The sequence below is a fragment of the Scleropages formosus genome, chromosome 12 (genome assembly GCF_900964775.1).
Source record: "Scleropages formosus chromosome 12, fSclFor1.1, whole genome shotgun sequence".
Taxonomy (NCBI): Eukaryota; Metazoa; Chordata; class Actinopteri; order Osteoglossiformes; family Osteoglossidae; genus Scleropages; species Scleropages formosus.
In genome coordinates, this window is record NC_041817.1 from 29,232,820 (window position 1) to 29,249,844 (window position 17,025).

The following is a 17,025-nucleotide window of genomic DNA, read 5'->3' on the forward strand; positions in this document are numbered from 1 at the left end:
GGGGTCACGCAGCGCAAGCGCGCAGTCCCCTCTGCGATCGGACACGGTCAGGCCCAGGTCGCGCTGGGATTGCTGACCCCTTCCACTTGTACGCTCCCGTTGGGTTTCAGCGGCGTCAGGCGAACTGAGCTCGGCGCCTGTAAGAGAAGCACCTGCTGACCGTGTAGGTCCTGCGTGGGTCCTGTCGTCTCTCTGCCTCAGTTTCACACCCTGCATGCGGTAAACACGACGTTCAAAGACTCACAGTAAAAAGTAATTCAATCAAATAACATGTGCAGTACCAGATGACCACTGCCACATTGCAAGGCTACGATATCCATAAAAACAGTTGAGAAAGAACGTTACCGCGGTAACTCGGCCGCTTGAGAAGGGCGGAGCCCTGCACTGTGTTCCTCAAATCACACGACATCATAGTCTATTAGCAGATTCCTTCCAACTCTTACCTAAAGCACACCCAAAAAAACTTACTAACCACACACACGGTAAACTACGGTACAGTACTGTATAGCACAGTACAGTACAGTAAACACAAACTTTTAAAGGGCAAACGAGACGTTGAGCAGGAGTTTGCGACACTCCGGGTTCCTCCGTTTGTCTCCCCACGAATCTCGGCTGCGCAGGTTTCCTGCCCAAGCGGCGGGTGAGAAGGCCCCGTCGCGGGTCAAAATGCCGTCATGTGTTGTGGTGGAACAAGGACATGTCCACGCACACAGCTGGACATGAACATCACAGAAAAGACATCAGAATCAAGGCGCTGCTGCAAACGAAAGCATGACCAGCAATGAGTGCAGAGCACCACTTAGAGCGTGGACCGTGTTTTAAAGCCATTTAAAGGCCCAAACCCCACGAACGTACCTCCGTGAGCCCAGTGTAGCGTGTTGCGTGTGCTGCAGCACGTACACAAATATCACACCGTTCTGCGTTAATACTGAATACTGTGCGGGAAGCACTAGGAGGTACGGTCCTGGCGTAGTTTAAACACGGTCACATTTATAGAGTACAGCTAATTTACAGACTGTTTTTTTATGGTCAACCTCGGTTCATCAGGAAAAACGGCCATAGTATCAGGAGGATGTAGTTATTAAATTCTTAAGGCAATAATACGTTTCATCAGTCGCTGGACTGTGTATGTGTGTGCAGGTGGCACAGGGGCACAGCGAGTAGCACTGATGTCTCACAGTGTCTGGGTGGTGCAAGAGGATGTGGGTTTGATCCCCGTTCAGTCTCCGAGGGTTTCCTCCCACAGTCTAAAGACATGCTGTTCAGGTTCCCCCATAGTGTGCAAGTGACAGAGAGAGTGTGTGTGTGTTCCACTGATGTTTGGATGAGTGGCCCACTAAGTAGTCTATCTAGCAGCGTAAGTCACCACGGTGAATAAGGTGTGTGGGCTGGTAACACTATATAGAGTTCATTGGAAGCTGCTTTAGAGAAAAGCATGTGATAAATAAACAAATGTAATGTGTGACCCCTGCACACTGAGAACAGGCAGCTGTGTGGGTCAAGAAACAGCTGAGAGCAGTAGAAGAACCTTCAGGGGTGCCGCCTGCACACCCTTCCCACCAAGGGGCACTAATGATAGCAGCGAGGGCCACGGCAACGTGGGGGGCAGAGAGGAGGCAGCGGTGCCATTTAGCGCAAATGTCCTTTTTTCAAACCCCAACTGATAAATTTGCCACATGACAAGTCGTCTGTCTGTTTGTCACACACCTGTCAACCGAGACAAAGGTGGACAACACTGTCTACGAGGACAACTGGACTTCTCATTGTTTATTTTCCAGTTTATTCGTTACCCGAACCCCCTTGTTCAAAGTACTGTGGGTTTGTGCACTGAGCTGCTTTAAATACAGCGGGTCTTTCTCACCGTACCTGTTCAGGATAAGTGCCTTCTTCGAGGGTGCTGCAGCGGGTAGGTGGGATTCAAACCCATGACCTTTGACTGCTAGGCGACGGCTCTCTGCTTTTCCACCTGCTGCCCCACGACACGGCGACTGATTTACGAGGTGCTGAATGATCTTGTGTGTGTGTGAGAGAGAGAGAGAGAGAGAGAGAGAGAGAGAGAGAGAGAGAAGAGAAGCAGCAGTCGCAGTGACTCACTCTCTGCAGGGGGTGCCGTTATTATTGTCCTGCTATCATGAAACATGTCAGCATCTGTCAGAAACACGCCTGTTATCTAGACGTCCTCATCTGCCAGGACAGAGACACTCAGCCCCGGCGTCAATGTCCAACAGGGGGTAACTCTGCAGGGAGACGTATCGCAGACCACGGCACCGTCCCCCGCGCCATCACTCTGCCACCTGCACCGCGGACTGCGTGGACATAGGAGAGAACAGCACGACTCGCACTCCCAGCAGTTTCATGTCCACGTTACCAGGCCTTCCCCCATGTCCCTCCCTGCTTGCTCCCTTCCAGTCCTCAGCAGATCAGAACAGGAACCAAGGGCGGGACAGAGGACATGTGGAGGACGAGCGGCGGACGGGTGAACGCTCGGCCCAGCGAGGCCCGTTTTGACCGTCTCTCTACTGATGCTCAGGACAAAGTCTCGTACACGCGGCCGAGACTCCGTCCGAGCAGAGCAGGAAAGAGACGTGACACAAGGGCCAAGCAGCACAAAGACGAGCGGCGCGAAAGGTCTCTGGGTCGAGCTCCACGTCGGCCCTCCGGTACCGTAAAAAGGGCGTTTCCAGCAGCTCTGCCGGGGTTGTCCGGGGACGGCTCAGCCGCCCGGACCTTTCCCGGGCTCGATGAACCGCAGTCTCTTTCAAAACCGATGGATCTAAGAGCCACGCGCCCCCTGAAACGACGAGGCTTCGACAGGGGGCGCTGCCGAGTCACAATGTTCCGACCACAATCTTTCACACATACACACCAGAGGTCCGGATCTGCCACAACAGCAAGAGGGAGAAACATCTAGCGGCACGTCTCCTTCAGCGTTCGCAGTCCAGCGGTTCCCACCACCACCCAAAGGCCGCACGCACGGCAGTTTGATCTAGACGCGGAGGATGACGGATCTTCCCCGTCTCAGCAGGCACACCCTAGGCAGCAGAGTGAGTAACGACAAGTGACGGGTTACACGGTCACTTATTTATTATATAATTATAGTTACAGTTAGCTAGTAGTGTCACTTTTTGCGTCATCATGATGATGGACGAAGAAGATGCTCAGCCGAAGAATTCGTCGCGGTTGCAGATTTCTCCCCCGTGGAGTGGACAGAGTGACGACCAGGTAGGTGTCACACGTGTCGGAATGGATTATTATTGGTTATTGATTATCGATTATTGATTGCAGTGAGGAACAGTGTCAGGTTTGCGTTGCGAAAGAGTTTGACGCTCTTCTTCGATCGATCGCGAGTTTGTTTTCACCTCAGGCAGTAATTGCGGTACAGACGGACAGGTGAGGTGATGTATTTAGTATGTAATTATAATCGATAACCTGTTGACGTGTGTTTGTCTCGGCAAAATTCACCTCGCACGTGTTTCCGTGGTGCCGGAGCCCGAAGACACGAATGATCGATTCTCGTTTAGCGACTTTCTCCTAAAATCAGCAGCAGTCTGGTGAAATCTGTTTCTATGCCAGGGTTTCCTATTACACCTCAAACAAAGTATTTGGTTTTTTTTTGTTGACATATGCTGTCTTTTTTAATGTTGACGCAGACTTGTTTTATTCACGATTTAAGAATAGTTACGCGGTAAATGCGCAGCAGTGCCCGTGTATTAAACATGCACTTCTATTTTACCCTAGTGATTGGCAGTAAAGCCACGGTAAACGCGCGCGGTGTAGAAATAAATCACTGCTCGCCACTTTTTTCTCCAATTGTAGCTCCGCTTCAGCGCAGGGGACCGACTGCTCGTCCTTCACAAGAGCTCCCCCCACTGGTGTTGGGCAGAACTGCACGGCCTCTCGGGCTACGTCCCGTCCAATCACCTGCAGGCGCGCGCCCAGCAGCAGGTAGAGCAGCAGGTGGAGGTGGACTGTCCCTGGCAGGATGAGGAGTATTACGGAAGCTATGGCACGCTGGTGAGGAGGAGAACACGCTGTTACCGTAGTAAGCGTGCAGTAAGTCCACCTGCACGTCACCGGCTCTCTGCTTGTGGACATGTCGCCCCGTGCAGAAGCTCCGCCTGGAGATGCTGTCAGACAGGCGATCTGCGCCAACAGCGCCTCTCTCAGGGGACGAGTGCTCCTGGACGTCGGCTGCGGGACAGGAATCATCAGCCTCTTCTGTGCCCGTTTCTCCCAGCCTGCTGCGGTGAGCCTGTTTGACCAGAGTCGCCAGATCAGACAAAGCCCTTGAGCCGCACCGGCTTTGGATCGCATCGCTTGTCACCTTTTGTCGGACAAAAGTTTTCCAGTTCTATTTTTCTGAACTTCTGTTTGTTTCCATTTAAATTATTCCATTAAGACGCTCAGAGTATAATTTAGCAGGTTAGTTTTTTGGGGCCTCCCCTAAAAGGTGTCACCAAGTCTGTGGGTCTGTCTCCACGAGTTATTGTTTGAGGAGACCTAACACGTAAGGGCAGTATCTCTCGGAGATGTGCGTCACTTTGGAGAAAGTCGTCCACTAAATGAAAAAGTGTAGAAATGTAAACGTGAGAACTTCTGAAGGTCACTATTTCAGCACCACAAAGAAGTCTTTCTGTAACACCCTTGAGAAAAGTACCTTACATCTCTGTAAGTGGGTTGAGTCCTAATGAGAAGAATGTCCTTGATCGCTGACAGCTGTATGCGGTGGAGGCAAGCACCATGGTGGTCCACACCCGCAGGCTGGTCCAGGAGAATGGTTGTGAGGCCTTGGTGACCGTCATTCACAGCCGTGCGGGGGATCTGGTCCTGCCCGAGAAGGTGGACGTTCTGGTGTCCGACTGGATGGGCAACTGTCTCCTGGTACGAGTTACAGGGTAATGGGCAACTCCAGCAAACCGCAATCAAGCAGGTCATTGCTTGCAGGTACTCTAGGGTGACCTATTGAGAGGTGCTCACTGCTTTTCCAGTTTGAATTCATGGTGGAATCTGTGCTGGTGGCGCGAGATCGCTGGCTCGAGGAGGGCGGTACAATGTGGCCCTCGTCCGCCTCCTTGGTACTCGTACCCTGTGAGGCCCTGGCGGAATACGAGGAGAAAGTGAGCTTCTGGAAATGTCCTTATGGCCTGGACTTCAGCTGCCTACAGTAAGCGCTCCTGCTCACTTGTGCTACGTAGGCTGATGACTCTTCCTCGTGTGGCAGGGAAAAGCGTTTCCTTGGTGTGGTCCATACCAGAAGCTTCCTTAAACATGTATGTGGTTGAGCAGAGTGTCTTCCACTGGAATCATGAACATCTGATCTGCATGATGATTTGAGAGAGTTCTGGAATACTTGTTCACCACATTGGAGCTTCTTAGATGGAGCAGCATATCATTGCTGGTGCGAACTTCCCAGTAAGGATGAATAAAGTTTCTCCTGTCCTAAATATCATAACCTCTGTGACCTTACCATGGTAACTTCAGATCTTCTTCACAGACATATAGAGGTAGCGCAGGTCACAATAGGCAGGTGTCATAGCTAATGCGTGTCACCTGGGTCACCGGCCTGAGCACAGAGCTGCTTGGGAGATCCAGAGCCATCGTTTAGTTTCTGTTCTGGTGCTGGGTTCCAGGCCCATAGCCCAGCGGGAGTTCTTCTCCAAGCCTAAATTCAACCATGAAAGTAAGCCTGAGGACTGCCTGTCTGCTCCCTGCGATGTGATCACCTTGGACATGCACACGGTGCAGGTTGCTGACTTGGAGGTGGGTGTAGCGCCCGGACTCTTCCATTCAAAGTGTCAACTGTGACTTTAGTGTGGTGGAGGTCTGCATTGCTCAGTCTTGCCTGAAAGTGCTTTTCCCTGCTTTTCCTGTGATTTTTTCCAGAAAATGACTGGTGAATTCAAGTTCGGAGTGGAGAACCAGGGGACTCTGCATGGCTTTACGGCCTGGTTCAGCGCCCGGTTCCGAAGTCTGGAGACAGGCGGTACCCCAGCGGAGCTCAACACCGGACCACATAGTAAGTAAGTGAGCAGCATGGTGTGTACAGTGGCACCTTCTCTAATGCAGCAGTTTTGAGGGCAAAAGACCCTACTGCAATGAGAAATGAGAACATATCATGTTTGTCATGTACAGTGGAACCTCGGTTGGCGAACGTCTCTTTTTACGAATAATTCGGAGTACAAAGTGCAAATACGCAGAAAAAATGTTTCTGTATACGAATGGTGGCTCGGAATACGACGCACGCGAACGGCCAAGGCCGTCAAATTCGGTATTCGAACATTCAGTACGTATAATTCTGTTCATGAATAAATGTATTCGTAAACTTCTTCGGTTTTCGAAAGATTGCCTCCGAGCACGAACATCCTGTTTGAACCTGTACGCGTGGGTACGCTTCGGGAAGCATCGGGCGAGTAGGGAGACAACGAATACCCTCTGCCAAGCATCAGTTGTATACGTAGCCTCACGTTGTGAACGTCTCGTATCCAAAGCTCTCGCGCACGCGTTCGAGAAATTCTTTGTGATTTTCTTTAGCGTACGTACGTATTGTGCATACCCTAAGCAGCGATGTCACCCAAGAAGATAATAGCAGCATCTGAGAAGAAGAAGCCGGTTGTCCGTATCCCGATAGAACTGAAGAAGGAAATCATCGGGAAGCATGAATGTGGTGTACGCGTGTATGAGCTTGCCAGGATGTACAGCAAGTCGGCATCAACGATCTGTACCATCCCAGCAAATAAGGAAGAAATCACGAAGGCTGATGTTGCAAAAGGAGTGACAGTCAGTGTTAACAAAGCAACGGTCTTAGGCCATCGAGGACATAGAGAAGTTGTTGCTTATCTGGATAAACGAGAGGCAGTTAGCGGGTGATAGCGTGTCCGAAGCTATCATTTGCGAGAAGGCCGGTCTCATAAAGAAAAAAACGCCAGGGTCAATGGATGCGGATCTCGAGTAATATTTTTGGGGGCGTAGTACCAATTATTCTGTTATACATTATTTCTTATGGGGAAATTTGTTTCGGTGTATGAAAATTTCAGAGGACGAATGAATACATGGAACAAATTAAATTCGTAAACCAAGGTTCCACTGTACTTTCAGCCTGAACTTCCCAGGACACAACAGTGTTAAATAATGTCACTGAAATGGGCCGACTCGACACCTAGGATGCTGCCACCTTCCTTGGACTCTCCGGTGTTTTGTCCTTCTGTCCGCAGCCCGACTCACTGGAAACGGACTCTGTTCATGCTGGACACCCCCGTTGCAGCGCGCCCCGGGGACTCCATTTGCGGGACCCTCCAGCTTCGGCGGATCCCCGTGTGGAGGCGTCACATGACTGTGACTCTGCAGTGGAGTGTGCATGGTGATGGTGCAGAAACCTGCAAGGCAAGGACTCTCCAATGTGGAGAAGGACTGAAAGCTCAGAGTGAGGCTGATGGCACTGATGTGTAGAGGACTGACTGTACGCCCTTTGTCTCTTTCAGACCTACAATAAGAGCTTCCCCATGTGGAGGTGACAACCGTCAAGACACCACAGGATTAGGAAAAGGGCAATCTGTGGACATGATGAGTGTCCTCACGTTATGAGTTGGAAAGTCCTCATTGGCTGCTTCAGGTTTGAGACAGAGGACAAGCTTCTCCAGCCTGCAAGTGGTGTAGTGTCCTCTGCTTTGTGAACAGTCTTTCTCGCTGGAGGAAATAATAAGTACTGCCTTTCTGTGGGCATTTGTTTCCATTGTATTAAGAAAATTGAAAGAACACTGCTCAAAATTAAAAACGAACTCATCCGTCAACGGTATTTGTTCATACTCAGGACATGTCACAGTTATTTCAGAGGATCAGGAAGAAGCTGTATTATTTTGTAGGACTGTGAACCAGTCAGACACCTTATGTGGGCCATTCAGTCAAATGGGAACATGGGCGTCATCTTGAGCGACTCAGATGGCTTTCTATAAGAGTGGCTTCTGCTCTGCTCTCCACTCCACTCCACTCCACTCATACCGTTCCAAGATAGAAACCCATTAATTTCCCCGTTGGGTTACGTTTATCTTTATTCGTCTTTATTTGGAGAAATATCTTCCATATCTCTGCCCCTCAGATAACGAACTGCAGCTATTTTCATATGCGAAACGCACATTCCCAGTGTTGAAGAATGACGGTGTAATATTGTGGCGCCCAGAGGTCTGAATTCAGACGGGGCGAAGAAGGACGCGCAGGCAGCGTTCATGACGAACGTTTATTGGAACGCCGGCACACGGGAAATAACGCTGTCGGTCCGAGAAGGCCTTTTCCTCGATTACCTGCGCCTCCAGGCAGCCTTCCCAGCCTGCTTAGCACCGCCAGGATCTCTCCTCTTCCTTCCCCTGTGGCAGACACAATTGACCCCCTTATGTTCCTCGTACATCACCCAAATTCGACCAATTGCTGTTACCGCGTTCTCCCGCTCAAACACTCGGTAATGCGGCTCCTTACAATGGTTCTGGACAATAACTAAATCAAGTTATTAAGATGGGCTCTAGCTTCAGAAGTCATCTTTTCACCTCCGGCAGTTTGAGGAGAGACATCCGGTGCAGCTTTAATTATATGCTAGTGTAACCGAGCGTTCTTGTCGGGTTCGCCTAGACACTTAAGGCCCCAGAAAATAACAAACGATACCGGTCCGGGTTGGTTTCCGACACCTTCAAAGTCTTTATTGGATACAACACATGTATAACTTACAAGAAGACTTGCTGCTGCACTCCAGTGTGCATGTACAGAGTCCAGCATATAGCAAACGCTGAGGGGAGGAAAGACTCATCATAGACACACACGCACTACTACTAGTGAACGGTCTCCTAGTGTCGCCACATCCAAAATTAAATCTTTTACACTAGGTTATGTTTCAGTGTACAGACTGTCGTTGGACATTATATTTTGTAATTGCATTTGTTTTATAAACTACATCGCCCTATAATTTAATTTAACTTGTTTCATGTAATACTTTTAAGTCAACCCCTTATGTAAGACGTTATTGTAACGACCGCGTTACTGTTTTGGCGGGAAATATGTTTAACGTAATTGGTTAGCGTTTTGTGACGTACGGGGAATGTAAGGGTGTGATTGGAGAAAGAGGAGAGAGCCTGGGGGCGCTAAGCAGGCTGGGAAGGCTGGCTGGAGGAAACGGGGTCCTCGGACCGAGGGCGTTAGCGTTCTGTGTGCCGGTGTTTAAGAAAACGTTCCAGACGAACGCTGCCTCTGCGTCCTTCTTCGCCCCATCCAAACCCACGGAGCTGTGTGCCACATTATAATTATTTTAATATTGAAAATAATACAAACTATTTTATTTACTCTACGATTTTTCCAAAAACACAATTTTTAATTATTTGCGTATAATTTATACAGCGGGGTAATTTTCACCGTGTCGTTTCAGCCTGGATTAATCATGCTGTTGCATTCGCCCATGGAGCTACTGGAAACTGGTTCAGGAGTCAGGGAAAAAGGAACGTGCTTTTTATTAAACGCATACATGTCTTTTTCTAGCGGTCTTAACGCTCTTCACACAGTACAAAAAAGTGCAGAATAAACTGGAGAATCCCCTCCCAGCCCCACGGTTAGGGCTACCCCCGGGACTCCCCAGAATTTCCCTCTTCAACAATGAGCATAAAATAGAACGACACAACTACGTATATGATTATGAACACTAACAACATAAACTATTTACAGATGCCGGTATATAACCCCTCAGCGCCGTTACAATACCTTCAGAGTACTGAAGGTCATAGTACTCGGCACCTGTAACCACTACACTTCACTCCTGTTATAGTATTGTAACGACCCGCGTTACTGTTTAAATGTAGATAGTTGCATTATGGGAGGTAATGTTATATGTGTGTAACCACTGGGGGCACTTAGGGGGAAAATGGTGGGGTGACCGTGTCTCTTGGTGTGGTGAGGGAGCGTAGGGGCGCTAAGGCAGGCTGGCTGTAAGCGCAGGCCTTAGAGGAAAAGGGGTCCTTGGACCGAGAGCATTATTCCCTCTGTGTTGGTGTTCAAATAAACCGTTCGTTATGAACGCTGCCTCCGCGTCCTCCTTCGCCCCATCTAAACCCACGGCGCTGCGCGCCACAGTATAATTTTAGACATGTCATCATAGTACTAGTGAGTGAAGCGATAAATGTACATTGGTAATTCAGCAGAATACGAACACGCTTCGTTGCCTAAGATGTGAGCGCGATGGGCGCATTTTCGCTCATTGTTTCATCACGTTGTCTGTACGTCATTGGCCGAAAATGCTCGCTGCCCTTGAAATGCATCATGGGAAATGTCGTTTTGTTACATTCTCCGTGCCTGATTGGCTGAATGTCACCTCTGCCCTTTAACACTATTTAAATGTTATCGTGTCTGTGGCGGGAGTGTGCTTCTGTGGAGTGATGTTTATTTATTCATCGACTTAATTTAAATCTGTTTCAGTTAAGTAGACAGGGGCTTTGCGTTTCCGAACACTTGAGTCAACTTGACTCTCGCACCGGTTTCTCAGCGGACTTTGTTTTACAGTGTAAGTTGTTGTTAGCAGCCAGTTTAGCATTTAGCACGAGTCCGATGACATCGATTAGTGTTAAACTGAGGGGAGTTTCGCTCTCAAAACAAATCCCCATTTTTCAGCTCTAATCGTGTTTTTACCCCCGCGTTTCGAGCAGAGCTGTTGGCGAAAAACGCGTAGTTGACCTCGTCAAGAGCGACAGCGCTGATCTACGTGTCATGTGTGAATTTGGGCTAATAAATTAATATATAATAATGACGGGTCGGGTGTGTCCACAGGGGAAGACATGAGTCCGGCGAAGCGGGCCGCGGAGGTTTCGGGCCTGTACGTGCGCTTCGTGGGCGACGCCGAGGTCCTGGAGCACATCGTGGAGCGGCGAGAGGGTGGGAGACGCACGCAAATAGACGCAGAACGAACGAATGCACGCACGTACGTACGTACGTCACACGTCACACGCCGCTGGCTTCTCCTTGCAGGTGCAAAGGTGCCCAAAGGCTCTGTGCAGAAGCTCCTCGCCCTCAAGGAGGACCAGGGACCGCAAGAGTGCGAAGGGAGCGTCGGCGAGCAGGACTACCTGGACGCCCTGGGCACAGGAGCCACAGGTGTGTGTGTGTGTGTGTGTGTGTGTGTGAGAGCGGCTCACGGCAGCTTGAGGAGCGTGCGTCTCGCCGGCCGTATGAACAAGTGCCAATGTCTCGCCGTTCTTCTCTGCAGCGGGGGAGGAAGACGGCGGTGGCGGCGGCGGCGGCAGCTCGGGCCCTGGGGGAAGCGCCGTGTTCACCTTCCAGACCGCCAAGCGCTCCCACAAGATGGCCCAGATGGGTTCGTAACCCTCCGCTCCACCCCTCCTCCGCTCAGTACCCGACCCCCCCCCCCCCCACGTGTGCACAGCTCTCCCAGGAAATGTTTACTGGGACACTGGAGAACAGGGTGTTGGGCTAATCAGGGTACCCCCACCAGTCTGTCACAGGGCAAACACACACACACAAAGAGCAGTTTTCGAGTCACCAGGTTACCTGAAGCACATGTCTTTGGACTATGGGAGGAAACCAGAGCAGCTGGAGGAAAGCCACTTAAACATTCAGCGTTCGGAGCACATACAAACTGCACGCAGACTGAGCCGGATTGGAGCTCAGCGCAGGGAGGTACCAGTGCTGTCTGCGGCACCGCGCCTGCAGAAACATGTATTTAGCCACTATAGTACAAAAAGAGTAAACAAAGTGCATCGACAACAAAGCTTTAGACACACAAACACACACAGGAGACACTGGGACATTTTGCTCACCCGTGTCGTCCTTCGCCCAAATGCTCTTCGCGCCAAGTCCGGCCCCGAGCTGTAGCCCCTCGGCGAGCACTCCGTTCAAAGCCCTCAATCCTCATGCTGCTTTCCCACTTCCTTGTGTGCGCAGCATCGGAGATGGCGCGGGCACCAGGCAGAACGGTCACCTTCTGCTCGCCGGGCTCTCCAGAGGCGGCCGGCAGCCCATCCAGAGGCAGCAGGGGTACGATGTTGACGCCGCTCTCCCTGCTCCTCCTCATCCGTCTCCTTCAGCTCGTCAGGGCCGCGGTTGTGGGTGCGGGTCTGGGTTAGGATCTGGGTGCGGGACGAGCCGAGCGCTTCACGGCTGCTCTCTCTGCAGGGGCGGCCGGCGAGACCAGGACTCCGCCGAAGGTTCGTCCTACAGGCGGTAGGGGAAGAGACGTGCGGAGTCCAGCTGGAGAGTCCTGGGCTTCACGCTTAAATTCTTTCCTTCCCCAGGGCAGAAAGGTGCGGTTTGTATCGAGCACTCCGCACCGGCTGAGGAAGCGACTGGCTGGTGAGTCCCTTTCCACACTCCGCTGTTTCACCGCAACGCATTTAGGCTCCGAGCGGCACAAAGCTGTTAAAACTGTTTCCTCAGCTCCAAACCTGAGGTCTGAGAGCGACAGCGACCTGTCTCCCTCCCATTCGGAGGATGAGGAGGACGACGACGAGGAGGAGAGGGAAGAAAAGGAGGAGCTGCGTGAGGCTGAGCTGACGACCCCCAGCAAGGTGGCTGCGGCGGCTCTCTACAGAACTCCCGCAAAGAAACCCAAGAAAGGTCTCGAGGTGAGGGGGGGGGGGTCCCGTGGCCCGTTGAACTGGCGCAGAACTGTCACGCGGGGTCACGTGACACAACAGTGACCGGCGCTGCTGCCTTTTGGTTGCCCTGTAGCCCAGCCTGGTGGAGGAGTACTTCACAGCTCACGCCAGTTCGAAGGTCACGACCTCTGACAGAACTCTTCAAAAGCTGCAGACGCCCAAGCTTGACCAGGTGTGTTCTCCGCCCCTCCGTTGTTTCCAGCGGGTGGGTGAGTGAGTGAGAGAGAGAGAGAGAGTGATGCTGCGGTTGCGCTGCTCTCCTAGGAAACACTGGCCAGGCTCCTCGATGGGAAACCGTCCTCATATGCAGACGAAATTAATCAGCTGAACAAGGAGCACGAGAAATTTTTTAGCAAGTGGATGCTGCAGTTACAGTGAGTGGCTCTTTTCTACTTTTGTTTACTCTGCTCATTCTAAGGTTCCTTTTTGTGCCAGACGAGGGGTCACAAGGTCCTCAGCAGCGCTAGCGCTCCACCGGCGATGGCCACTAGGAGGCAGAGTCACTCTTGCATTTACATTTGCTCGCCTAGCAGATTCTTTTCTTCCAAATAAGACGACTCGGTGAACAAAAGTGATTTCACAGCAGGCAGAGTGAGAGAGAGTCACATGGAGGTTGAAGCACAGTCACGGTGTCCACTGGGACAGTTTTTTTCTTTTTTTTTTTTCCTTTTCCCCAGCGTTCACATTACACCAGAAGCCACATATAGAGCCAATAGGAAACACAGAGGTGGTTGTAGCACATGATGTGACTTAAATTTATGGAGCTATCCGGAGAGAAGTGGCTCTTAGAGATGGTTTGAGACCTGCCTCGAATGTGGCAGGGATTCAGCAGCTCTAAGGGACACAGGGAGCTCATTCTACCACGTTAGGGCCAGAACTGAGAAGCTACAGTCTTTCGATTTTGGACCCCCTGCTCTCTCTTCCATGCGCTGCTGGTAGCGATGATGCTCTCTGGGCTCCTTGTGCCGACAGGCTGGGTTTCAACGTGCTGCTCTACGGCTTGGGCTCCAAGAAGCCACTGCTGGAACGGTTCCGCACATCGAGGCTCCTTGGCGTCACTCACCTGGTCGTCAACGGCTTCTTCCCCAGCATCACCCTCAAGTCGGTCAGTGTGCAGCTGCTGCTGCAGTTGCTGCTGCAGCTGAAGCCCATGGCTCCAGAGCTCCGCCCTCCTCCCATGCAGCAGCACCTCCCCACCTAAATTCTGTCTGCCTCTCCAGATTTTGAACTCCATTACGGTGGAGGTGCTGGAGCATCAGGGCAGCTTCCGCTCCCCTGTGGAGCAGATGGACTTCATCATGAAATCCCTGAGACAAGGTGCAGTGGTGGACCTTTTCTTTACCGCCCTGTGATGAGTCATTCGCCCACCCGTCTTAAAGACAAGTTTCTTGCAACTTATTCTCCCAGTCAGTTTGCATATTGCAGAGTGCAATTGTTCCCTGAGGGGTTGAAAACGTGAGTTTGGCGTCACCGTCACCCTATGTGACATCTTCCCCACCAGACCCGAGTTTGCAGGTGTACCTCGTCATCCACAACATTGACGGGCCGATGCTGCGGAGTGAGAAGACCCAGCAGGCACTGGGGCAGCTGGCCTCCCTGACCAACGTGCACGTGCTGGCATCCATCGACCACATCAACGCGCCGCTCGGTCGGTATAAGCGGCGCCGTTGCCGCGAGCGACAGGCTCACCTCAGCCCTCAGCCGCCTCACTCACTCTCTGTGATGTCCTTTGCTCAGTGTGGGACCAGGCGAAGCTGAGCCTTTTCAACTGGCTGTGGTACGAGACGACCACCTACCTGCCGTACGCCGAGGAGACGTCCTACGAGAACTCGCTGCTGGTGCAGCAGTCTGGGGCGCTGGCGCTCAGCTCCCTCACGCACGTGCTCCGCAGCCTCACGCCCAACGCCAGGTAGCGCCACTCACCCATCCACCTGTCCTTGTCATCTGTCTGCAGCAAGACCGTCGGTGACTCTCTGCCCCGGTGTCCGCAGGGGTATCTTCAGGCTGCTTGCAGAGTTCCAGCTGGAGAGCAGAGACAACCCCTCGTATTCAGGTATCGCCATGTCCCCGTGAGTCGGTCCTCCTGTCCGCACAGAGAGCCGGGAGGCCCCTGGCCTTGGACCGCGGGTTCCGCTAAAGCTGCCGGCCTGTGTCCGCAGGGCTCTCCTTCCAGGAGTTCTACCAGCGGTGCCGCGAGGCCTTTCTGGTGAACAGTGACGTCACCCTGAGGACGCAGCTCACCGAGTTCCGCGACCACAAACTCATCCGCACCAAAAAGGTGAGTTTCTGCGCCGACGGCTGAGGATCGGCAAGTCGTTCGCCGTGAGCACTTCGGAACGTGTCGACTGTCGTGAGCAGGGTGCCGACAGCGTGGAGTATCTGCTGATCCCCGTCGACCCGGCAACGCTGACTGACTTCCTGGAGAAGGAGGACGCGCAGTGAGGGCAGGGTCGGGGGGCCCTGCACCTGCGACTGTGCGGCATCGTTCCTTGGCATCTCCCGGACGTCATGCTGTACCTACACGCCACCTGGACGTTCTTGCGTTTTCTCCATTGTCTCAGATGCAAACTGACTGGGATGAAAGCAGAATGAATGTAAGTTACAATGTATAAATAAATGAGGTAAAAGTAAAATATTGGAAATGGCTCCAGCTTGCATTTCATGTACGTGTTTAAAAAGCCCTGCACTTTGATGGGCAAAGGGAAGATGCGCTCGAGAAGAGTGGTGGTAACTTTCCTTACAGTTTGGATGTAGTAGCAGTTCTGCATATGAATCCAAAAACATCCGTGTCTTGGACGTATATTTTGTTATACAGACAGTCCCCGAGTTACGAAGGAGTTCCGTGTCCTCAGTCCGTCTTTAAGTCGGATTTTAACGCGAGTCGGAACAGTTAGGTATGGTGGGTATCTAATGTAAGTTTGTCATGTTTGACTTAGTATATCGTGCACCTTTCTACGCATAAAAAGCACAGGCGCGCGCGCACACATGGTCTAAAACCACCTGTCCTGAGCAGGGTTGCAGCAAACCAGGGCCTAACCAGCAACACAGGGCGCAAGGCTGCAGGAGGAGCGGATACACCCAGGACAGGAGGCCAGTCCATTCCAAGGCACCCTAAGCAGGACTTGAACCCCAGACCCACCGGAGAGCAGGACCCGACCGAACCCGCTGCACCACCGCACCCCCTTTCGTATAACAATACAGTCATAATAGTAATACAATGTAATAATAATAAATGTAATTGGTATTTATGAGAGAGACAGAGAAAGAGATAATAAATATTAAATAAATGTTACTACTGTCATGAGGAACAGAGGACATGGAGGAGACTGGACCCAAGTGCAGGATCATTTATTCAGAATCGAAGGACGAGATGTGTTGTGGTTGGGGACGGGCGAAGTGTTGGTTGGTTGGTTGATAAACTAACGGAGGTGGAGGGCGTGGGGCAGGTGTCTGGAGTGAAATTCCACAACTGGGAAGAAGTGTCTTTTGTAGCCAAGTGCTCTCAGAAAGAGTGTGTGTGTGTGTGTGTGTGTGTGTGTGTGTTGGCATTTCACATTTTGCTTTATTATTTACTCTTTAGTTTCAATCATGATTGTCCTTTTCTTCGATGCGTCACCATCACTTGCATCACATTTACGCTTTGGTGTCATGGTCAGCAGGGTAAAAAAAAAAATTAAAGCCAAATAAAGTAACACACAAGACTCGTAACGGAAAAACAAGGAAGTCCGTCCTGCCTCAAGCCCATAAACAGCTGTAGACAGACAATGCTTTACATTTATCACACACTTTTCCAAAGTAGCTTCCCGTGAACTCCGGGTAGTGTTATCAGCCCACACACCTTATTTACCAGGGTAACTTACACTGCTAGATACACTACTTACAATGGATCACTCATCCATACATCAGTGGAACACGCACACACACTCTCTCTCTGTGTCACCGACACACTATGGGGGGACCTGAACAGCATGTCTTTGTGTGACTGTGGGAGGAAACCAGAGCGCCCCGAGGAAACCCACACAGACAGGGAGAACATGCGAACTTCACACAGACGCAGTGGAGATCGAATCCACGTCCTCCCACACCACCCAGGCGCTGTGAGACAGCAGTGCTACTCGATGTGCGGCCGTGTCATTTTGATGCGCTTTGCAAAGTAGCGCTCATTTATTATTACCACTCATATTCCATTCCATTGTTTACACTTTAATTTTTAATAGGCTTAATTATGAAGTTTTCATTCGATTGTTACTTAAGGGTGACCAAAAAAATGAACTTCCGCTCAGTAAGGTGGTGTTTCGTACCTACAGGTCGTACGTTAGACTAGTCAGACGTTCGTAACTCGGGGACCGTGTGTGTTTAACATGGAGATCGGACTGAAGACGCCTGGGTT

General features: G+C 51.3%; 2 protein-coding genes across 3 annotated transcripts; both read left to right on the plus strand.

The window, feature by feature from the left end:
• Positions 1 to 3,135: 3,135 nt before the first annotated feature.
• prmt2 (protein arginine methyltransferase 2) lies at positions 3,136 to 7,511 on the plus strand. The gene is given in 9 exon segments (XM_029256931.1): positions 3,136 to 3,222; positions 3,817 to 4,014; positions 4,055 to 4,246; positions 4,717 to 4,881; positions 4,989 to 5,164; positions 5,631 to 5,760; positions 5,884 to 6,020; positions 7,212 to 7,380; positions 7,479 to 7,511. Coding segments are annotated over 9 exon segments (1,287 nt in total).
• A 2,830-nt stretch (positions 7,512 to 10,341) lies between these two features.
• orc2 (origin recognition complex, subunit 2) lies at positions 10,342 to 15,253 on the plus strand. Of its 2 annotated transcripts, XM_029256696.1 has the most exons (17): positions 10,343 to 10,528; positions 10,792 to 10,896; positions 10,990 to 11,115; positions 11,228 to 11,335; positions 11,923 to 12,015; positions 12,154 to 12,185; positions 12,273 to 12,330; positions 12,415 to 12,602; positions 12,709 to 12,807; positions 12,900 to 13,009; positions 13,608 to 13,740; positions 13,856 to 13,952; positions 14,137 to 14,283; positions 14,373 to 14,544; positions 14,627 to 14,688; positions 14,795 to 14,913; positions 14,994 to 15,253. In XM_029256696.1, the coding sequence occupies exons 2-17, from the start codon at positions 10,800 to 10,802 to the stop codon at positions 15,075 to 15,077; spliced, it is 1,725 nt and encodes a 574-aa protein (XP_029112529.1). In that variant the 5' UTR covers positions 10,343 to 10,528; positions 10,792 to 10,799; the 3' UTR covers positions 15,078 to 15,253. The 2 variants fall into 2 exon arrangements, with proteins under 2 accessions (XP_029112528.1, XP_029112529.1); XM_029256695.1 differs by having other exon boundaries at positions 10,342 to 10,528; positions 12,154 to 12,330.
• Positions 15,254 to 17,025: the final 1,772 nt, after the last annotated feature.